The sequence below is a fragment of the Aythya marila genome, assembly GCF_965140915.1.
Source record: "Aythya marila genome assembly, chromosome: 13".
In the NCBI taxonomy this organism is placed as follows: Eukaryota; Metazoa; Chordata; class Aves; order Anseriformes; family Anatidae; genus Aythya; species Aythya marila.
The window spans coordinates 1,705,807-1,729,145 of NC_139054.1; the positions used below are offsets into that span (position 1 = coordinate 1,705,807).

General features: G+C 48.2%; 2 protein-coding genes across 3 annotated transcripts; both read left to right on the forward strand.

Moving 5' to 3' along the window:
* The first annotated feature begins 4,218 nt into the window (after positions 1-4,218).
* Positions 4,219-13,369, forward strand: P2RY10 (P2Y receptor family member 10). The gene is made up of 2 exons (XM_082770955.1): positions 4,219-4,757; positions 10,099-13,369. The coding sequence occupies exon 2, from the start codon at positions 10,101-10,103 to the stop codon at positions 11,115-11,117; it is 1,017 nt and encodes a 338-aa protein (XP_082627081.1). The 5' UTR covers positions 4,219-4,757; positions 10,099-10,100; the 3' UTR covers positions 11,118-13,369.
* Positions 13,370-13,567: 198 nt separating this feature from the next.
* Positions 13,568-22,756, forward strand: LOC309883145 (putative P2Y purinoceptor 10). Of its 2 annotated transcripts, XM_082770954.1 has the most exons (4): positions 13,568-13,641; positions 13,730-13,789; positions 14,758-15,175; positions 20,922-22,756. In XM_082770954.1, the coding sequence occupies exon 4, from the start codon at positions 20,972-20,974 to the stop codon at positions 22,085-22,087; it is 1,116 nt and encodes a 371-aa protein (XP_082627080.1). In that variant the 5' UTR covers positions 13,568-13,641; positions 13,730-13,789; positions 14,758-15,175; positions 20,922-20,971; the 3' UTR covers positions 22,088-22,756. The 2 variants fall into 2 exon arrangements, with proteins under 2 accessions (XP_082627080.1, XP_082627079.1); XM_082770953.1 differs by lacking the exons at positions 13,568-13,641; positions 13,730-13,789; positions 14,758-15,175 and adding an exon at positions 17,480-17,820.
* Positions 22,757-23,339: the final 583 nt, after the last annotated feature.

Sequence of the window (23,339 nt, forward strand, 5' to 3'; positions counted from 1 at the left end):
CAATGGCAAAAACCTGGGGGCATACAACTGCACACCAGCATTGCATATGTTCATTACCACGCTTCTTACAATTAGCTTACCAACAAAAAACAGGCATGTAATAGTTGACACAACTCTAGCAGATGATTGCTTCAAAGCTGATTTGGCTCCCTTGGTCTGATGATGTGGTACTAAAAAAAAAGAAATAGGAAAAACTCCTTGCAGAAGTCCAGGAAGAGCTGAATCCTTGTGCAGAGGACTCTAAAGCCTGTTAGTTGTGTAACATTTACAGTTAGCTGGATCTCACCAGATGATGCCAGTCTTCCTCCTCACCTCCAGAGCATGGGCTACTTATGCTATGTAGACACCTTTGGAAAGAGAACTTCTTCCATCCTCTTGGACAAAGTGGGCAAAGCAATTAAAATCACCATGTTGTGAAATATAAGCAAGCATTCCCCCCAGGTCCCTCCAACACACAAATTTTCTCTCATCCATTCCAAAAAGCCAGAGGTTACTGGATTCTACACATTGAGGGATTCTGAATTGTTTAGGATGGCAAAGAAGTTTTAGCAAAGACAACGGATGAACCTATTTTTAGTATCAGCTGCATGGAAAATACATCTCAGAGGCTGTGGTGTGTTAGATTATAAGACACGTTTCCTCCTTTTTAGTTTCTGCTGAAAAAAAACACAGGACTTTAGAAGCAAATGACAATAATAAAAAATATATATATAAAAAAAAAACCAAACACACAACTGTTCTGATAGGTAACTATTTGTGGCTGGTATTGGCAAACCCCAAAACTGTCATAAGAAAATCTTCCCAGTTTCGTTCAGCTCCACAGATTCAAGGTACTCAGCTGCCCTGAATAAAACCTGGGGTGAGCTTCCAAGGTTGTGCGTCTCCAAGATGTTACAAGATGTTCTTTTTGCTATTGGAGAAGATTTTTTTTTTTTTTTTTTTTTTTTTGGTACTGTAGAAACTCTTGAAATATGAACCTTTTCAGTTCATCATCTATTTACAATTTCAATATTCTACCAAAGGGAATGAGTGCTGTGGGATGTTGTAAGTGATGAACTAAGACAGAGCTTGCAGGCTTCTCTATTAACAAATGCTCCTTTTTTGAATTAAAAACCTATTTCCAACAGAATCTGCTTTCCTTTGGGACTGAAGTAACATGTGTGCTGGTACTAGGACCAGGGGAAATTATTAACTACATGATGTAACTGTGCTATGTAATTTAGCTGTGTAACAGCAAAAGAGTCAATAATGAGCAGTAGTGTTTGAGTTGCTGTAAAAATACAGTCAGGCAATTAGAAATTATTTCTCACAGTACACCCAGTTTTTACCTTCTTTTATACTTTTTTTTTCTTCTTCTTCAAAGGAAAAATTATCATCATTGGGAGGGGGAGGAAGGGAGGAGGGGGAGTAGAAAATTTTGAAATGTTTGTCGTTCCGTGTTCCTCTTTTTCTTATCTGATTCAGAGCATGCGAGAGGGTTTTAGAATCGTCAACACATTTATGTACTTCAGAGTCCACATATGCTTTTCACTTCCTAAGTGTCTATTTCTTTAAATAAATCTTTATAATATATAAGAATGATATAGAGATAAAAATATAAGTTATATAATGTTATGTACAATATAAACAAATATTATAGACTATATATTATATAGTATATGTTGCATATTGCATGTTAAGTATCACATACATTATATATTTTCTATATACTATATATAAATATATACATAAGGATATTATAACCTTTCTAATGAATATATAAAAATAGTAATTATGTAAAATTATTATAATAGTAATAATCATTTAGACATGTTTTTGCTTTTTGTCTTGGCTCCCACTAAAGGGCTGTAATCTGTTTTATCAGAGACTGATTTTTTTCCTTGTATGCAGAAAGCATCCTTATCTAAAAAAAACTGCTTCACATGTTCGGTGAAGTAAAATGCCTGAATGCTGTTCCTGCCCAGTAAGACACACAGCAGCAGCTTTATTTTGGATTTTGGAAAGGAGCTCAGAAAGGAAGGAGAAGCATGGAGAAGGTGCGGTAGCATGCTTCTGCATGTGGTCATTCTTGCACGTTGAAACAAACTTCCCAGTAGCCAAACAGGCAAATTTGAAAGTAGTTTTTGCATCAAGCAGTAAGAGCAGGTATTGCTCAACTCTTCCTGAAGCACCGTGTGGCGGCGGCGACGCAGGCACGTACAGCTGCAGCCTCTAACGTCCAGGCTGGTTCTGTGGTTAAACCCAGCAGGCAGGTAGCTCCGTGGCTGCGGCACCCTAGGGGATCCTCTCGCCAGGGACCTTGCTCCACACACAGGTTTCTCATCTCTAAAGTGGAGGACACAGAAGCCAGCCGTGCTGCAGAGCACCCTGCACCACCAGTAGCCAGCCCCAGGAGGCACAGATATGGCTGAGGCTGAGCCGCGGGTCAGAATTCCTGCAGCTATTGCTCGTGCCATTTTGCAGGAATCGAGCTCTCCTCTCACGCAGGTACTTCTGAGAGCAAATGCTTCTGGTAAGCACATCGTTCTGGTAAGCAAAGACCAAGAGCAGGAACAATTTTAGGCATGGTATGCAAATTGAAATTTTAACAACACAATTAGGACAAATAGATCTATGGGGAAAGTACATCTGTAACCAGTGTAACTGTCTGCAAAATCCCTAGTGCGAGTTTGGTTTTATCAGCAAAAACCCCACTTCCTCACTCCTTGCCTGCAGGATAACATGCTTAGGAAATGGATATGTGACACAGGCAGGCAATACGTGAATCCTCCAGGCTGCTTTATGCCACTGTAGGGGTGGTAGCTTGGTACTGGACAGGTGACTTAGGAGGTTTTTGGCTGTATACATGTATATTATTTTAGCCAACTCTTCCAAAAGCGGAGAAAACAAACAGCCTTGTGGTTCAGACAGGAAAATGTTATCCCTGTTTACAGATGGGTAAACTCAAGCATGAAGAAATTCAGCAGAACTATTCTGCAGGTGCTGTGATTTGCACCTTTAAATCTGTCCTCTTACTAGGCTTTTTGTATAACCGTCCACACTAAACTTAGAACAATCTGTGTGCGTAGGCATAGGGCAGCAACAGTGGCTGCCCCTATTTTGTAAGCAGAGCTGTTCACAAGCATGCAGTGCATTGTGACCAGGTTTTGTATCTTTAGGGCTTACTTTCGCAACTCGTCAATGTGTTTCCCATACCAACATGGACAAGTTCAGCTATGGGTAACTTCATCTCTCCTTTTTCCAAAGAATATGGCTTTTGCTCAAATTGACCAAGCCCATTAGTGGCAACTGAATGAGGGGTGAAAGAGTTATATGCAGAAGCTTCTGCGGACCACAGAACATCTGCAGAAGAGACAATGTTTGTTTTCATAAATATTACTCAGGTCAATCACTGACCTGTTTCTGAATTGCTGTTCCCAAGTCAGGCTCTGCTTAGCTCGCTGTGCTACCGTTAGGTGACTGAATGCAAAAGACAGCTCTGAGACTGGATAAATTCCAGTAAATACGTTCCCACTGCTGACGAACGACTTAAAAATCAGCTAAACAGGATGTACTGATAAACACTGCAATATCGGCCAAAAGCTCACTATTGCTTTTCATGAAGCCCTTTTAAATAGTTTTAAAATAAACACCTGACAATCTCCCAACTTCTAGCAAGTTCCTTTGACAATTCGTGGAAGCGGGACAGCCTATAAAGCACAGCAATGCATTTTAAGGGGTGTTCATTGTGGGTCATTCTTGTTTGATTAGAGCCATTAGGTTTTGATCCTTTGATGCCCAGAGGGCCACAGTAGTGGTAATGAAAAATGAAATGGAAAAGTCCTGTTAGAGAATTTATTGCCCATGCTGGACTCCAAGGCATGGCCCACAAACCAAAGGGCTTGCTAGGGGCTGGTCCCATTTTTTCCTGCTCCTGGGATGTGGAGAGGATCAAGCAGGGGGCTGGTGGGTTTTTGAAAATCTAGACCCCCCTCTAAGGGGTGAGGTCCGAGCCTCACTAAAGTGTTTAACCCCTGGAATAAAGGTGAAGCCAGACTTAACCCCATTGCTTGAAACATTTTAAGAAGTGCCACCATTTGACATTGCTGGCAGCAGCCCCAGCATCTGTAATCTGAGCAGCCGGCGTATTAAGTGCAGGAGAAATGTCAAGCAAGGCTCAGAAGAGCGCTATAAAAAGCCATTGGGAAGTTGGAGTCCACTGGCAACAGGACTTAGCAGGTGGTGCAAGAGAGCAACCACCAGCAGAGGCTCACACCCAGCGATGCGTGTGCGCAGCCCCTCGGTCGAGAGGCGAGGGCAAAGCTGAGAGCAGAAACCTTTGAGGCTTTCCGTGGTTAGCCTGGAGTCGTGCTTGGAGGGAGGAAGGGTGCAGAGCAGGGCAGCTGGCAGAGGAGGAAGGGGAGCCCTGCGCGGCTCCACTCGGGACCTTTTCCTGCAGAATCCCGAGGGAGCTGAGCCGTCCTGGTGGAGCAGCAGCAGACAAAACCCCAGGGGCGAAGGCACACGGACCTGATTTCGGGACAACATCGTGTGCGCCTGCCCAGGGCTCGGCTCGGCGGGACTGGGAGTGTGGGCAAGCAAATCCCACCCAAGCAGAGACGTGTGCCAGCGGGCGCAGTCAGGGCAGCACCTTGCAGCACCCAGCGATGTCATGCAGGCTTCCACGCTGCTGTAAACAAGGCTGGCGCCGAGCTGTCAAGCCAGCACACTTCCTCCTGCCTGCAGGGCTGCACTCCGCTGGGGTTCTGTCCGACAAGGTAAGGCTGATTTTAAGCTCTCTTTTTCTGATCTAGAACAATAATGAGCCTTTACTGCCTCCTGTGAACGTGTTGCCCTTCTTGGGCTTTTCCTTAGAGCTTAGGAGCCAGGAGGAGATCTGTGGAGCTTTGTATCTCGGAACAGCAGATCTCCTCGCGTGCCAATCCTCTGTGTGAACACATGGAGGAGTGAAAACAGCGGCTGCATGAAGTTGCTGTCACTAGATGAAGCAAAATGTTATAGCGTGGGCAATTACTGGTTCTCTGACTGTTCTTCAGTGTCACTGTAGGCACAGATTCCTTCTTTTTCATGATTCCTCAGAGGATATCTATATCCTCTATCTATATCCTCTATCTATATCCTCTATCCTATCCATCTCGCTCTCTATAAGTACATTAAAGGAGGCTGTAGTGAGGTGGGGGTTGGTCTGTTCTCCCATGTGCCTGGTGACAGGACGAGGGGAAACAGGCTAAAGTTGCACCAGGGATGTTTTAGGTTGGATCTTAGGAAGAACTGCTTTACCGAGAGGGTTGTTAGGCATTGGAATGGGCTGCCCAGGGAAGTGGTGGAGTCACCATCCCTGGAGGTCTTTAAAAGATGTTTAGATGCAGAGCTTAGGGATATGGTTTAGTGAAGGGCTTGTTAGTGTTAGGTCAGAGGTTGGACTCAATGATCTTGGGGTCTCTTCCAACCTAGACAATTCTGTGATTCTGTGATATCCTTTACTTCAAAATCATATTTGACAGCAAGACTTAATTGTTGCTTAAAAGTAAGATTTACTTTAAGGAAATCATACTTAACAGGCAAGTAAACAACTTCACTGTTGCAAATCTTTTTTTTTTTTTTTTTTTTTTTTTTTTTTCTAACAGCAATTTATATTGCCACCAAAAACAAATAAATAAATAATTTACATGCTGTCTTGTGCCATCCGCTCTGCTCTTTGACAGTTGCAATAGCGGGACATTACTGTTTGAGTCAGTATGACAATATAAGAAGGTGGCTTGGATGTGGTTTTGTTCTCAAGAGTCCTGAGACAGATTCGAATTGCAATTCAGGCTGCAGTCACTGGCTAAAACATAGCTTACTTCATTGACTGACGCTTTTAAACCATATTTTGTAAAAGGTGGTTAACCGGTGGGATAGCATGCACCCGCACTCGCAGCTCAGCTCTGAAGGGAGCATAGCAAAACAGCTCAGAGGCACGGCAGTTATAGACAAAATCCATCTTGGGTAGACCCTAAATCTAAGATTTCTTAAAGCAAATCAGAAGGGAATAGCACCAAGGGTGAGTCAGTGCCAAAACCACCCTGCCACAGGGTTGCGTAGGAGAGGAGCTCAGCTGGAGCCCTGGGCTGTGTGAAATAAGAGCGCTGCTCAACAGCAGGTTTTCTGCTGTCAGGTTATGTGTCAGTGGGAGCCCTGGGACTGGTGCAAGCATCAGCAGCCCAGGGAGCAGCATCCGTGCTGCTGGTCCATGCATGGGACAGCCCTTATCCCCATCCCTGACCTGGCTGCCAGCCTCCTGCCATCGGGGCATGCCTGGCTTCTTCAGCTGCCAGGGCTGCAGAAGTGAGAATCGAAATGAAACGAAACATCGAAACAAAAACATCGCAGCAGATCACGCAACCCAGATCTGCTCTTTTTTTTTTTTTTTTTTTTTTTTTTTTTTCTGTGGAAGGAGAGAAACAGAAAAAGTACCCATAACTGTAGAACTTTCCACTTCTGACTTCAGAGGTTTCAGATTGAAGCGTGAGTGCAAAAGCCTTAGATATTCACAGCCATACAATGAGGGCAGAGTTCAGAAGCATTTATGTCTTAAACAAATCAACTAGCCTGCTGATGGAGGCATTAGGAAGACACAGGACTCTGCAATGACATTCCTGTGTTTCTCATTTCTATCAAGATGAGCATCTTTTTTCCTGGAAATGCCTTGTTTGGTTTCCAAACTTCCAGCTACAAGTAATTATGTGCATGCTTAATTCATTCCTTATTGCAACAGCCTCAGAAGTACAGACTCTGATTTAAGTGTACAAAACTGTAGTTAGGTAATACTGTATTTATTTACTACAATTTTTTAATTGCATATTCTGAATACAATATTACATTATGAGCTGTCTCTCTGCAGCATGTAAACAAGAACAATAATGATAAAGAATTTAATGATAAAATGTGATTATTTCAGCCTTATACCTGTGCTGTACATACATCATGCAGCAAATACCTTCACTTTCTTAACAGCTTTGCAGATAGAAAGTCTGGTTTCAGACATTCTGTGTGCCTGCTTTTGTGCTCAGACGGGAAGATAAGGGGGACAGGGCAGGACTTATCTCCCATCTGAACAAGTGGGAGGAAGTGCAGCCATACGGCCATTTTATGGTCCCCCATGCCTGTGCCTGGATGCAATTTAGTTAAAGGGAAGGATTAATGTCATTATATTTTTATGACTTTGTAACGAAGTCACCATTCTCAGAAAGCACCCTGTGCTGATGAGCAGCAGACATCGCCCATGTGTATATTAATTGCATTAATGCTTTTGCACTCAGCCAGGTCATCCTGCTCAGCCCACTTCATAAATGGCCTGACCCAGGGGTTGCTGAAGGCACAGGAGAGGCTTTTACTGGCTCCATGGGCCCTGCTTAATGGCCAAACATCCCCTGCCCACAAGTCACTGGGTTATATTTGCTCAGGGTGGTGGGGTTCAGACATCCCCTGCCTTTCCATGGGGTGGCTTCTGTAACCGTTCGGCTTCAGGGGTTCAAAGCAGCCTGCTGGTCTCCAGCTTCTCAGAACCCTCCTCCATGTAAACACCAGGAATATGAGGCCTATTCATGGGAGTGTTTTTTCACTAATATCAGCAACGCACGAGTTTTTCGGTTTGAGATCACCCCAGAAGATAGCAGCACAAAGTCATGAGAACGTGGCCACACCACCAATGCCTCCAGCCCCAGCCCCTTCATCTCTCCCTGCAGGGGGTAGAAAGCTGGAGAAAAAAGTTGGAAAGCTTAACGAGGAGGCCACAGGAGTAAACTCTTGATTAACTCTGACACCTTGTGGACAATTAGCAGATGAAGATGAAGCCAGAGGGGGAATGTCTCCATGCCATGGTCTCCCCTGTGGGCTCAGGCACGCTGTAGCCTTTGCGGCTCAGGCTTGTGCTCATCTGCAGGCCTGGGTGCAGTTATCTGCCATCAGAACAAAGGCTGAGTGATGAGGTCAAGTGTGTGCACACAGCATCAGCCTCATGTTACGGCAGGTACTTCCTGGACATGTACATTGACCCTAAAGATCTCCATTCAGAGCCCAGTTTGAGTCAGCAACCTGAGCCTGATTATTCTGAGAACTGATGGTGCAGTCTTGTCCTGACTTGTCACATGAAACGTAAAAAAGGACGAATGTATTTGGGAACCTCTACAGGCGAACTGTTATGACTCAGTTGAACTCAGGCTCACTGAAGAACATGTGTCTGCTGGCCAGCATTTGAATATGAGCATGCCCTTAAAATGGAAACTTTTGCAAATGTACCTAGCCCTCTGTGGTGTCAGTGGTCAACTGGTGCTTGTGCTTTGGAGGACAGGCCAGTCAGCCTAACCTTGTCATCCAGAGGAATCCAGGCAGCTAGAAACTTTGAAAGTGACTGCTTAATGCCTTCTTGGCAGGTGGGAGATCACCTGAAGGGAGAGAAGTTGGGTGTAGTGAGCAGTGCTCTCACCAGAGGCGGGGGCAGCAGGCAGAGTGTCCAGCTAGAGCTGCAGATGGACCAGAAGGAAAGGGATCTCAGACCTCTAGAGCTCTAGAAATTCACAGTCCTCTCAAGAAATGGGATGTAACCCATATTTACCGCTCTGAGAAGCAATGCTCTGAGAGAACACCACAGCGCTCATCTCCTGCCCCATCCACTCCCTGTCTCAGCCCTCTGAGAAGCACCAGAAAGGAGAGTGGGAGGCCCCCAGCTTTGCTTCTCAGACTGGTGGAGATAAAGCCACAGGCCAGATGCATCTTTCCCCCTCCTTCTCAGAGTCCTTTCAGTCCTCTTACCTCCTCATGGACACGTCCTGGCCTTGTGATAGGGGCAAGGCTGTGGTGTCCTGGGCTGGGGGCAGCTGGGGACATCCCACTGCAGAGCAGGGCATCTCATCCCAGAGCCACCTCGGGATGAGGGTTACAGGGAGTGAATTACAGACCAGAGAGATTGCCTGAGAGGGACAAGGCACCTGGGAGGTGTGCCCTGGGACACCTTGGTGCACTCGTGCTGTCTTGGTGAAGGAGACAAAAAGAAAAGGAAGAAAGTTGTCAGCAGTGCCTGTTTGGAAAGCCTGCAGATGCTGACATTAAGCGGTGGCCCTGCTCACCATCAGCATGTCAGCCAGAGTCAGCAAGGGTGGCCTTTGTCCCCTGCTGGGACCTTGCCACATCTGGGAGTTTTGGGGTCCTGAATTAAAACACTTCCATAGCAGCCTCAAACAGTGTCTGTAGAAGCAGCCAAGTTCAGGTGCTGCTGTGATTAACAAGCTGAGAACAAAAAGCTTTTTGTGTTCTTTGTCATTTGAGGGCTCTAGCTTCTCTCTCTCTTCATAACATGAAGAAAAGAACCATTAGTAGCAGGGCTGAGTTACTAATATCTACCTACAGAGACACTTTTTCTGGCAAATGCCCCTTACAAGTGGTGCTGTAAGGAAATGAGTCAGAAGCAGTGAATCAGTGTCTGCAGTACCACATGAAATAGGAAGCTGATATACAGTTTTAAACATCTTATGAGGCATAGAAGGAAATCACTATACTAAGAATTGTAACCCTACGGGGAAATACCCTATAAAACAGAACGCCTGCTTGTGTTGCCTTCCTGAAGAGAAGTCCCAGTTAAAAAAGCTGGCAAAAGAAAGATGGCCTAGACTGTGGCACATCTCTGCTCATCTGAACTAAAGAAGAGCCAGAAATTAGAAGTAGCTAAGAATGAAACTATTTGGTAAGAAAAAGTGTCGGTCTGAGGCTGGTAAGAAATGGAAGTTGGTGATCGGATTAGGTCTCTGCCTGTGGCAGCACGCTTCAGGAGCAGCAGTTGCATTCATACCTGTCAAACTTTTCAAGCCTGCTATCCTTTTCCACATGGAATTTGGAAAGCATGGCAAGGGGACTGACAGCATGGGGACAGCCCCACCTCCTCTGCACGAACAAGAGGAGACCTCTGAGGGGGCAGCTTTGAAGAAGATAGCAGGATGCTTCACAGAGGACATTTCTGAGCCTCTGCTTCATACTGAATAGTCAAATAGGAAACGGAAACGTGAGTAGTGACAACTTTTGCATTGCTTTTGCTGTTACAGCTCTCATTTTTGTTCTCTACAGGAATGACCCACACTCCATTTACTGCGCCAAATGTTTCCAGCAGCCCCAACATGACGCAGAGCAACTGGACCTGCTCTGATTCCAATGTAACGTACAAATCCACGCTGTACGCAGCCACGTACACCATGATCTTCATCCCCGGCCTGCTGGCCAACAGCGCTGCCCTGTGGGTCCTGTGCCGCTTCATCAGCAAGAAGAGCAAAGCCGTCATCTTCATGATCAACCTGGCTGTGGCCGACCTGGCCCACGTCCTGTCGCTGCCGCTGCGAATATACTATTACATCAACCGCATGTGGCCTTTTGGGAAATTCCTTTGCTTACTGTGCTTCTACCTAAAGTACCTCAACATGTACGCCAGCATTTGCTTCCTCACCTGCATCAGCATCCAGCGGTACTTTTTCCTGTACCAGCCGTTCAGAGCCAAGGACTGGAAGCGGCGCTATGACGTAGCCATCAGCGCGGCCGTCTGGCTCTTCGTGGGGGCGGCGTGCTCTCCGTTCCCCATCATGCGGAGCTATGTAAACAACTCCGAAACCTGCTTTGCGGACCTCGAGGTTCGACAGATTCAAAGCAATGTGGCCACTGTGGCGATGACGGTCACAGCGGAGCTCTTTGGGTTCATTGGCCCCCTCATCATTATTTTGTTCTGTACTTGGAAAACAAAGGACTCTCTTCGGGACTTCCAGATACCACTGCAAAACAACAACGAGAGGCGGAAAGCTTTAAGGATGGTTTCCATGTGTGCCATTGTGTTCTTTGTGTGTTTTGCACCATATCACATCAACTTCTTTTTCTACATGATGGTGAAAGAGAACGTTATCACAGATTGCCTCCTGCGTAGCATCACGCTCCACACCCAACCCTTTTGCTTAGCTCTTGCAAGCTTGGACTGCTGTTTGGATCCAATCCTGTATTTTTTTATGACTTCAGAGTTTCAGGACCAGATATCAAGACATAGCAGCATGGTCATCAGGAGTCGGCTCATGAGCAAAGAGAGTGCCTCATCAATTAAGGAATGAAAGGAAAGACAGCTTAAAGCAATTAAGATATTTCATCTGAAATCCAGGACTGTTCTGTGATACTCAATTACCAGCTCCAGTGCCAAAATCCTGCATGCGTGTTTAGGGGAGTTCTGTGGCAGTGGAAATCTTTTGATACATACAAGATAAAACTTTAAGACCAATGTGTTGGAAGGCGATGAGTGACCCAACGGGTGTGACCGCACCTATCACTGTGATGCCCATGCCTGACCTAGCAGGACCAGAAAACCTACAGAAGGGAGTGACAAAGATTTTGCTGAGAAATGGTGGAAAAATACAAGGAACTTCTTTTTTTGTTTGTTTCCCCCATTTCTCCAACTCTAATTCCAACTTCACTGACTCTATGGTCAAACCAAAGACAGTCATTCATCCATACAGCGACATCTGTTGAAATATCTTCTCTGCTAAAAATGCACAACGCATGCAAGAATGTGAAGGTGGCCAGTAGTTAAAAATGGCAGTTTTGGTTTCCCAGCTCAGGGATTCAGTCAAATGAAGGGTGGCTGTTTGCTTTGGCCAGGCAGCCCCAGATTGCTGCTGCCTGCTCCTGTCTTTTACTGAAGTCCACTGGTCACCGTGCTTACCTCTGCTTTGCTCTTTCCCACTCTTGTCCGTCAATTCCTCCTCCTCACCCAGCTCTAAGTTGCTCCTTAATTACGGACACATCCTGTACCTTACACCTACAGCTGGTACTGCAGTGGGGGGCTACCCTCTACAAGTTCTCCTGATGGCTCCTCAAACCCTCTGTAGAGTGGGACTTTTCCTTGCTCCAAGTGACCGTCTTCCCCTCCAAGCTGTTCCCATCACCAAGGGGGGCTTCAGCACCCAGCCTTCACCTTCAGACCCCAAGGAGCAGCACTGCCACTACCATGGGCTGTGTGCAGCCAGACTCAGCATCAGTTCCCGTTAGATTTGTTGCCCCCAGTGGTACCATCTAGGTCCTCGCCCTCTTGGGTATGTGGCTTCTTCAGCCCAGAGGTACCTGCGATGGAACCATGCTGTGAAAGCTCTTCTCAGTGGGTTCCACTGACGCATCTTTTAAAAGAGCAAGGTGCCCTTGCCGAGGTGGCTTCACTAGGAGAGCAAAGGCTAACTTCTTCAGCAAATTGTTTGCTGTGATTTTTCCCATCAGCTCCTCTGCTGATCTTAATGTTTACATTTTCATCAGCTATAAAGATGTTAAAAGCAGTGACAAGAAATGATGTCATCTACCCCTTATTTTAATAAGTGGGTCAAATTCACCCACTTTGTATAACTTCAAGGGTTTCCTCATGATATCTAGAGACACACAGGCAACTGATTTATTCCCTTTGAAACTGGTGACTTTCCAAAGCAAGCATGTAAAATTCTTGGTAAGCACCAGTGGCAGCATCTTATATGTCAGTACAAAATAGAAAAAATACCAGAAACACTTGCTGGATATATTTGAAATCTTACTATTCAATTCCACCTAATTAAATTTTGACTTGATCAAAAATTTTTTGAATATTGCTGGTTTTTAATTGACTGTTTCACAGTAAAGTGGGAAAAAGCAAACAGGTTTAGAAATCCATAATGCTGGACTTCCTCGAAATGGCAGTAAAAACCTATTAATTAAATACAATAAGCTATCACAATTCTCCTCCCATTTGTGAAATGATAATTATGGTCTACAGTATGATGAACTTAATCTTACATGTAGATAAGTGAGAATACCAAAACATGCCAATCCGAAGGAAGTACCTTTCATGAAGAGAGTATTATTGCAGGCTTCTCTAGTTTTCTAGTGAGAAAGCCGCAGGGTAAGCAAACAGTCCCTCTGCTGTTGAAGTCAATGGAAATATTTTCACCGATTTAACTGGCAGTGATTATGGCAGAGATATACATACACATTTACATGCTGCAAGTGGTCTGTCGAAAAATGTGAGCAAGGGTTGACTCAGGAACACAGTCAAGCATGCATAATAAAGTTTTTGTCAAGGTAACAATTGTCTCATAAGCTAGGCACTGCACAATGTCATCAATGAAGGAGATTTTACTTGCAACTGTTGTTTTGAAGATGCTTGTAGGCTTTGATCAGCTAGCACGTGACTGGGAGGTGTTTACTGTGATTTCACTCTCGTGCTGTTCATCTCCATTTATCAGGTGAAAAAAAGTTGAAGTCACTGTTATGGCAACTGTGTAGCTTGTCCTACATTGTTCTTTCCCAAAACTGATGCTTAAAAAATAAATGTGTTTTTGCAAGTGTAAGCTGAGTTTCATAGTTGTCACACCTACAGAACAGAATGGGATCGCTTCCTCCTTCCCATGGATCAGAGTTCACGTGGTGCAGTGCATTGGTTACTAGCAACTTTTGTTATTCTTAAATACAAAACAGAAAGGTGTTCCCCCCTTGACTGTGGTTAATTATTATTGTTATTTTTAATTACACTTACACTGGATTTAAGTGTGTTTTGAAGACAGGAGGGTGCAACGCAGACAGCCCGTCCTTGGTGGGAGTAGCTTTGTTACCTGATGTACCCAGGTAAGGAGGAGTGGCTGCACTTGCCTTTACATGCAGGCAGGACCGTGGAAACCAGCTCTCTGTATCTCATCCAGCAATCACTTTGCAGATCCAGATCTGTGCGGCTTGAAGAAGCACTCACATCATTTAAGATGGGATTGGTACTAAGGTAAAGTTAAAAAATTGGTTACCAAAAATTTGGTAAAAATAGTCCTCTACGTACTGGGAGTTGTAGGGTGGAGCTGGCAGGGGAATGCTTGCTCCAGCCTCTGCGTTCCTGAACCACGAGGGTGGCTCTCCCATCACTAACCTCGCACCTCAGGAGGAAAGGCTTGTTTGGGGAATGCCATGGGAAATACAAGACCTGAGGTTCCCAACACGAGGACAGCCCTGTGGGGAGCAGCATGCTCTCTCCTTTCTTGCTTGCTCTGAGGCCACTTTGCGTTTATGTCCCCTGACTTCTGTGACAAGTGAGTCAGTGCTGACACCAGTGACAAGTTTGGTAGGTCTGTAAGAGATAACGTTCCTTGTCACCGCAGTGGCATCCCTGAGCACCTCAGCCTCAACTGCTCATGCTGTCACTCCATCCCACTGCCTTGCTCTCTCTGAGCCCCCTCAAACCCCCACAAAACTGGTCCCTGTGACATACTGCAGCCCCAGCCCAGAAATGCCACACTCTCAACACTTGCAACCATTCAAATTAAGGCCTCTTTGGTCTCCTATCTGATTTCAGAAAATTACAAGTGCTCCTTAATCTCTTTCCACTTTGAACTGTTGCTCTCTAGGCTGCCATGACCTTCTTGGCTAACTTTCCTACACACCAACACCAGAAGAGACCTTTTAACCACGTTGTCTAATCTGCACACCAAAGACCATCAGTGTGTCCTCTGCACACTCGTATGGGAAATTCAAAGCTTTTAGTTCAAGCCCTCCAAACTGTCAGAAGTGTCTTTCAAGAGAAGAAGAGGCAGCGGTGGAGGAGGGCAGCATTTGGCTGCCCTCAGGCTGGGAGGTGCTGCAGGTGCTGGCTTTGCCTGCCAGCGCTCTCACACGACCCAAGGCACAATGTGCCCAGCTCCAGTTCCTGTAATTCACCCTGTTTCCTGTGACCATACAATGTGTTCATTATTTTGGCAGGAAGAAATATCGTTTTGTGGTGTTGCTCCTGGGTTATCTCCTGCGCTGGTCCCGCTGCCCTGACTTGCCAGCAAGTGAGAAAGAAGATGTCTTCATGCTTCTTGGGCAAACAAACACAAGAAAAGTCTTCCAAAAGAGATGCCACAAAGGCAGAAGTTAAGCAGATGAAGAGGTTGGATGCACCTATGAAGGCTTTTGAAGGCTGGATCTGGGGCCTAGTGCTGGAGCCACTGTAACCTGAGGCCTCATCCTGAAGGGGAGCTGCCCAGGGTGGAAATGTGGTGAGGACTCCAAGCCACTTGCACCGAGATCTGAGCCCAATATCCGTGCCATGCCTCGTGCCTTCCCTTCCCTGCTGGATTTCCCCTGGATGAGAGCAGACACAGCCAGCAGCAGTGTGGCTTGAGCCGGGTCTTAGGTGAGCAGTGATGGGGAAAGGCTCCGTCACCCCTCCTTGCTGGTTTGCGTCCCAGCTGAGAGGGCAGAGCAGGAGGGCTCCTTCTCTCCAGCCTCTCTGCAGGCACAGAAAACTGGGCAGCAGCAGAGCATGGCATGCTCCTCCTCTAGTGCATGAGCAATTCACCCCAAAGCAAAAGAAAATGTGTTTCTCTGTAGGGCAAGCAAATGGACTCGCCCAGCCCCAGGGACACTGAGCTGATGGCCCTGGGCACGCTGCAGCACAGGGCGAGGTGCCCTTTGTGTGAGTAAAGCCACCTCCTCTCCTCCTCCCAAATGGCCCACGCTTGTTTTTCATACATCCTTCAGGTGCATCCTGTCAGATATTTCTAAACGCCGAGTGCTCAAAGAGGTTCTGATTATCTGCGCTTGGCCTTCTGCCCACAGGATACCAGTCTAAAGGTGAAGACAGCCTTTATCTGGAGGCCTTAGATAAAGTCTCGCAGTTGTTTAAAAGTTCCTTTGTGCCTGCTGCCTTTAAAAACATAAATGTGCGTAGTGTAAAAGGCATGCTTGGTATTGTTAATGAGCCAGAGAGGCAGAAATGCTCAACAAAAATACACATGCAGCTGAAAGAAGAGCGGAGAGGTGCAGTACAATGTGGTCGAGGCAGAGGCTCGAGGTTTGCCGACCCGCCAGCCCTGGCGAGCAGGGAGGAAGGCTGCTGTGTCCTGCAGGAGCACCGAGCGATGGGCAGGGGAAGGCTCCGACGTGCCTGGCCCTTGTTCTGGTTGGGAACCAGTGACCCCCTGCAGGCACCTTCCTAAAAATAGGGCCACAGAGGCTGGGTACGGGGCTGGCTGTGCGCCTCGGTCTCAGAAGGAGGATGTCCTAGGCAGGATATCCTGGTAAAGCGGCCGCTTCGCTTCGGGATAAACCTTTCACCTCCGGAGAGAGATGTGCTGGCAGAAGGCCAGCTTCCCTTTTACAAATCTGCCAGCATTTTGCAGACGATTGTACATCAGTATTTCTTCCTAGGATCAGCATCAGCTGCTGACAAAAGATGCACGGGAATTGAAAACAAGTGATAAGCAGCTCTTGCATTTTCCAAATCACTTTGCTCTCACCTGAGACAATGAACATGGGGCTTCTCAGGTGCTTATTTGTTCGTAGGGTTCCTTCAAAGGTTGGGAAAGCAAGCAAGTAATGAAGAAGCCCATAGACACATCCGCAAAGGCTGGTGGAGAAAGTGGCCTTGCCTTTTGCCTTCCTGAGGACGTTGGCTAATGGATTTAAGTGCACTTCCACCAGCTGAAGGCAGCTCCAGGTGAAGGGTCCTCTTCTTCCTTCCCTACATTGCTGTGGCAAAGCAAAGCTTCATGGCAGGGCTCAGACACCATGCAGAAAGGTCACCACCCCTGGGCTGGAGCTTACACTGCAGTTATGTGTTAGGATAGCGCCCTTTTTTCACTTCTCTTCCACAGTTATGTTCTTGTTAATGGTGCAGGGTCATGGGACCAATTCAAGAAAAAAAATAGAGAGGATAGGATAGGATAGGATAGGATAGGATAGGATAGGATAGGATAGGATAGGATAGGATAGGATAGGATAGGATAGGATCATATTCTATGATTCTATGATATTTGAAAGGGACTGATGGAGATTATCTAAGAATACTTTATATTCTACTGTACATTACATACAACAAGAAAGGGAAGCGTGCCAGCAGCCATGTCATCTTCCCAAGCCCTGGGCCATGAGCTGCGGCACTGTATATCATGTAAAATCGGTCAGCTGGAAATGAGGCAGCTCATAAGGAGTCTCACTGTGCTGTAGGCGGGCCAGTTTGCAGCAATCCTAAAGAGGAAGGTCATTCTCAGCAGGCAGTACAAGAATTAATATATATATATATGTATGTGTGTGTGTATATATATATTATATATATATACTTACGCATATGGGACAGTAATTAAAGGAAGGAAAAAGAAAAAAGGAATTGGGAATGATGGACATTATGTTTTTATAAAAAATACAGTTTGGGGAAAATTTCAACCTGAAACCATTATATTATTTCAGAAACAAAGTCCAAACCCTTGGAAAATGTAGCCTCTAGGCTAAATAGTCTGAGGTTAACAAAACTTCCAAGAAAATGCAAGAAAATTACTACCTTGCAGTAAGTTTCTACTGATACAGCTTTTGGTTTTCCTTTAGTGAGTACTTACTGGAAAAAAAAAAAAAAGTTTCTATATTTTTTAGGTTTTTTTTTGCAAGCGAGTGACAGCAGGGAAAAGGAGAAGCAGCTAGCCTGAAGGGCACATTCGTGCAACTCAACTTCTGAGCAGTCAGAAAGAAATCCCTGTCCGTGGGCTCAGTCCCGCGGCACTGGATGCACTGATGTCATCGCCCTTCCAGCTGTTTTAACGTCACTGCTGCTCACATTTTGTGTGGCGAAGAGAAACAAACTACAGGATTTCCTGCTCTGCAGCCACTGTGCTGGGCTGCAGATGCCGGCAGGATTCCAGCGCTCCGAAAACATGTGCAAGTTCAGAGGGGAGCCTCTGGGGCTGGGACTGCTGCGAAAGCCGGTAGGGAACAGCAGCAGAGGGCTCGCTCCTCCTGCTCTCTAGCATGGATGTCTTCCCCCTGAAGGATGGAAGCTACAGGGAGGTAAGCTTGGTTTCTGCTATGTGCTTTCTTCAGCAGATAGAAGCTCTTGCAGTATCGAGCGACGTTGTCACGGTGGGCTTTTTTTTTTCTTTTCACGAGATCTTATCAGGCAGCCTGGTGCTACATCCTCAGCAGCGTCGGTGTGTCTGTGTCCTTGCCTTGCAGGGGGTGTGCATGAGGGCAGGAGGCTGCTGCGTGTGGCAGTGCATGGGGCAAAGCCACTTTTGCAGAAAATAGCAAAACTTTGTCGTTACAGACAGAAGCTGCTGTAACCCATCAGCTCTGTTTATGTGTTTCCTATCAGTACCTGGATTAAACAAACAAAACTGCTGCTTAAAGAACAAGTTCCAAAAAGCCTCCACTACTTGAAATCCGAAACTTATTTCAAGCCAAAATTGTGGATTATTTTTTTCTTTAATTTTATTTTATTCTATTTTTGGACTTGGTTGCATTTCCCTCCAGCGTCCCAGCACTGAACAGGACCAGAGCGAGGCTCTGCTGTCCCATCCTGTCCTGTTCTGTCCCATCCTGCTGTGGCCAGGGCCCCGTCCAGGACTGTCTGTCCAAAAAACCTGTGGAAAAGATGAGGGTGCCTTTGCCAGGGGCTCTGGGAGCAGTAAATGCAATACCGCAGAAATGTAGAGCTGGGTGGGGCATGCAGTGATTCAGAGTAGCCAGGCAATTTCCAATAATGACAGCCATGTACGCGTCCAGAAAAATATACTGCTAACACACTCAGGAACGGCAACGTGGGTGTTGTAATAGCTGCCTTAGCGTCCTAAAGAACTGCAAAGTTGACTGATGCTCAGTGATGCTGCATCCACGAGTAACGGCCTTGCCCCTCTGTGTGTTTCCAGCCCGTAAACCCACCAGGACAGGAATTAATTTCAGCACACAGCTGGATAAAACTCAGCTCTGACGCTTAAAAAAAGCCCCCCAGCTCCTGGCTGTGTGTAAATTGGGGCTGGGAGAGGGCTTTACCCGTCACACCAATAGCAACAAATAGATAAATTAATAAGGAATAGCGATACGATGAAGGAATGGCAGGGAATATTTTGTGAAAGTCTGGTGCCATTGCTGAGGCACAGCCCTGCCAAAGCATGGGAGCGTTTCTGCCCCAAAACTGGCATCACTGATGGCAAAAGACAAGGAGGGCCAGAGGGGCCTGGGGCAAGGCACAGTGAATGCTCCTCATACAGTGAAAACAGGGAACCAGCACCAAGAAGTTAAAATCCCCGCTCTGCCAGGAAGAGCTGTGCTGGAGGTGGCGGTGCCTTGCAGAAAGCTCCCCGCTGCTTCTTGCCAGGTGCTGACAGGCATCAACCAAACACTGAAATAGCAATGCCCCGGCCCCACGTTGAGAAACGCACTGCTGGGCTTCCAGGGAAAGCCAAAAAATGGAGAAAACGGGTGAGATGGCTCCCCACATCTCAGGATTTGGGCTGGATGATTGTGGCAAGAGTGGGGAAGCCTTTGGACAAGTTCTGGAGCAGGGCTGGTATCAAATGAGCTTCCCATTGGGTTTCCAGGCAGGTGGAGATGCTGCAGGGACCGCAGGGAAGGGGCTTTGCTGCCCACTGTCCCCCCGTGCACAACTCCCCCACTCCCTGCCACAGCTCAGCAGAGAAAGCAGAAATGTCCTGACCTAGGGCTGCTGGGTTAAGCATGGTCAGCAGCTAAAAAGTGCACGAGTGCAGCAGTTGGGCTTTCACTTCAGCCTCGTGTTCTTGCAGCCAAGCCCTGGAGAAAGCAAACGGCAGCCGGCACCACGGCCAGGTTTGGCTCAGAGGTGGGCGAATGCCCCGACCCTCCTGGGAGCAGAGAGGTGCAGGCAGCAGGCAGCTCAGCCAAGAGGCTGCTGCCTGCATACTCTGTAAGATATAGAGCCTCTAAGATACAAATATATAGATATGGGATATATATATAGCACCCTACGTATCTTCATGGAGCAGCCTATATGTATATCTAGATATACATCCTATATCATCCTATATATCTAGAGCGAGCATCCTCTGTGTATATATCTCATCCTATAAATCTAGAAAGAACATCCTATATATATATATATCATCTGACATCTAGAGAGGGAGCATCCTCTCTCTCTCACTCTCTCTTTCCCCGTATGTATCTATAGAGAGGGAGCATCCCGTACACAGCTAGAGCACCCCGCTCTGCAGCACTCTCCTCCTGCATGCCAGCCCCTGCACAGCTGCCTCCGAGGAGGAGCAGGGTCAAAGCCTTCACCCTGACACCTCGTGTGCAGGAGCTGCTCCCTGCTGCGGGCGGTTTAGCTTTGGGAAAGCCGTCCTTGTGTCAAACACCAGGCACAGGGCTGTGGGAAGCTGCTTCCTAATTAAATGCCACTGCTGAGGGGCTTGGTGGCAAGGGCAGAGCTGCTGGGGCTGTCCCAGAGCAGGCTGCTGGAAGGAAGCCACAGGCGTCCCAACACCCTGCAGGCTGCCCGAGGCTCTGTTTCCAGCACCACATCTCCCAGAGGCAAATTATATGGCGTGGGGCTTTGTTTCCAGATAGCAAATCCACCACCCTTCAGAGACCCACACGTACCCGTGAGCCCCAAAAGACCCACCAATGCCCCCGCGCTGGCAGTGGGAGGTGAATCAGGCAAATGGGGGAAAAAAATCCTTCTGCAGCTCTGAGACAAGCGTATTTGTCTTCCTGCAGGGCCTGGGCTGCTGCTGGCAGATCCTGTCTGTTGCTACAACACGATGCCTGCACAGCGTGCCGGGAGCGCCCAAATTGAGTTAGCAGGACCGGCAGAGGGACTGGCGTGCGTTCGGCTGGCTATTAGCTTAGGAAAGCAGCTTTGGATCTGGAGCCAGGGCTGTGATAGATCTGTCTGCACCTCCCTGGCTGGCCTCTGCTCCTCTCTGCTGCCAGCAGCATCGTTTGCTGAGGCTAATTACACTGAACCTCTGCGCGGATCCAAAAGGACAATTTTATCAGCCCGCTCAAAGCCCCTCTTTATTTGCAGCCCCGCGGAAATCACCTGTATATATGCAGCTTGTCCTTCCACCCTGAAGTGCATTTATTCAATGCAGGGAGGTTTGGGGCTTCACAGCACTTGTTTTTGCTCCCCGCAGAAAGCCTCCACCCGCCTGAATCCACCACGGAGCGAGGAGACTCGGCCGAGATGGAGAGCAACGCGTCCTCTGGGAACTGCACCCACCCGCAGATGGCCTTCCAGTCCACGCTGTACGCAGCCACGTACACCATCATCTTCATCCCCGGCCTGCTGGCCAACAGCGCTGCCCTGTGGGTCCTGTGCCGCTTCATCAGCAAGAAGAGCAAAGCCGTCATCTTCATGATCAACCTGGCCGTGGCCGACCTGGCCCACGTCCTCTCGCTGCCGCTGCGGATGTATTACTACATCAACCACACGTGGCCCTTCGGGAGCTTCCTCTGCCAGGTCTGCTTCTACCTGAAGTACCTCAACATGTACGCCAGCATTTGCTTCCTCACCTGCATCAGCATCCAGCGGTACCTCTTCCTCCTCCACCCCTTCAGAGCCAAGGACTGGAAGCGCCGCTACGACGCGGCCATCAGCGCGGCCGTCTGGCTCTTCGTGGGGGCCGCCTGCCTGCCCCTGCCCATCGTGAGGAGCCCGGCCCTGTCCAACAGCACCAACACCTGCTTTTCGGACCTGGCCGTGAAGCAGCTGGCGCCGGGAGCCTCCATCGCGCTGGTGACAGTGGCGGAGCTCTTCGGCTTCGTCATCCCCTTCGGCATCATCGCCTGCTGCACGTGGAAGATGAGGCAGTCGCTGCGGGAGTGCCAGACGCAGCTGCAGAACGCCAGCGAGAAGCAGCGAGCGCTGCGGATGGTCCTGATGTGCGCCGCCGTCTTCTTCATCTGCTTCACCCCCTACCACATCAACTTCCCCCTCTTCATGATGGTGATCGAGAACATCATCACGGACTGCGCCGTGCACAGGAGCACGCTCCGCTTCCACCCCATCTCCCTCTGCCTCGCCAGCCTCAACTGCTGCCTGGATCCCGTCCTCTACTACTTCATGACCTCCGAGTTCCAGGACCAGCTGCTGCGGCACGGCTGTGCCGCCCTGCGGGCTCGCCTCACGCGCAGCCGCAGCAGCTTCTCCGTGGTGGACGCCGGCCACGACATCCGCACCAAGCCGAGAAACCTGCCGCGCTTCAGGCTTTGGTCCATCCCCAAGCTCTTCGGCCGGATAAACAGCATGGAAATCCCCCCGGTGCCGCCCGACGAGCTCCTCCTGGAGTCCATCTCTTGAAAAGAAGACGCTCCCCGCCGCGTAGGTGCTCCCCATAGCTTGAGTGAAGGTCGCGTTGGGTCTCCACATCGTGCTGAATTCCCCCTGTGCGCAGCAGGTGCTGGGATCGGGCCCAGGAGGACGTTTTGGTGGAGGAGGTTTGGGTGCCATGTTGTAGGTGTCAGGGACCGTTCGCCTTACAGTGTTCTCCGTCGTGTTATTGCTAAAATATCGCAAACAGCCGCCACAACCATCAGTGTTTCTCCCCTGCTGGACTGCAGCTAGGTGTGGTGCCCTGCCTTTGCTGTCGTGTCAGTGTCTGTACCTATTTGTCGTGTTTGGCAACCCTTCTGCATCCTGCCAGGGGTGGTGCGGGGTGGGCCTGTGCCCTCCGCACCGCGGGCTCCAGATCAGGACGGGTAATGGTGTGCATGCCGAGCAAACCTCTCCCTCCGAGAAAATCAACACTAAATCTGGACCTTGGGACTGCAGCAGAGAGGATGAGAAGCTGGCGTTGCCATCTAGAAGCCTGTGTCATTTGGGGTGTTGCTAAAGCCTCTGCTCATCGATACAGATGTCACACAAGCCCCTCGGGTCTGCTTCATAAACCAGGAGAGAGTGCAGCCCTCGCTGGGACCAAGAAACGTTTACAAACCTGACCCGAGTGCATCCTTCAGGCTTCAAACTCGGGAGGAAATAAAATGTTCTCAACACGTCTTTGGGCACTGTGGGTGTTATTTCAAGCAAACCCTCCCATGGTTGTAGGGACCGACTCGAGCCGCTCCCAAAGAGCCCCAAGAGCCCCGACGGCCACCCCCAGGCAGCATTTCCATAGCACTTTTTTCTTGGACAGCTGCATTTTTTCTATTTATCAGCTAATTCGGTACTGGCATCACTCTCAAAGCAATGTCTCAAGGTGCAGGGGGTGCCTGTCCTGCTCCTGGCCCCCCTTGGGCTGCCAGCGGCCCCAAAAAGCCCCCCCACCACCACGGCCCCGTGGGCTGCGGGGTTTGCTCTCGTGCACTAAGGCGTTGGTGACTGCCGTGCCAAAAACCCTCAGAGGATTACATAAGTAAATGTAGGCAGAGGATTTTTTTTTTTTTTAATAGAGAACAGATTTACTGATAATTGGGTGCACATGTCCAGCCCATGTGGCGTTCCTGGCGAGGTGCACGCAGGCGGTGCAGTTCACTGCTCGCCAGCCAAAGGCAGACGAGGGGAGACCCACACAACCTGGGGAAATGCTTTTGGGGGCTTACCATGCTCTAGCTCA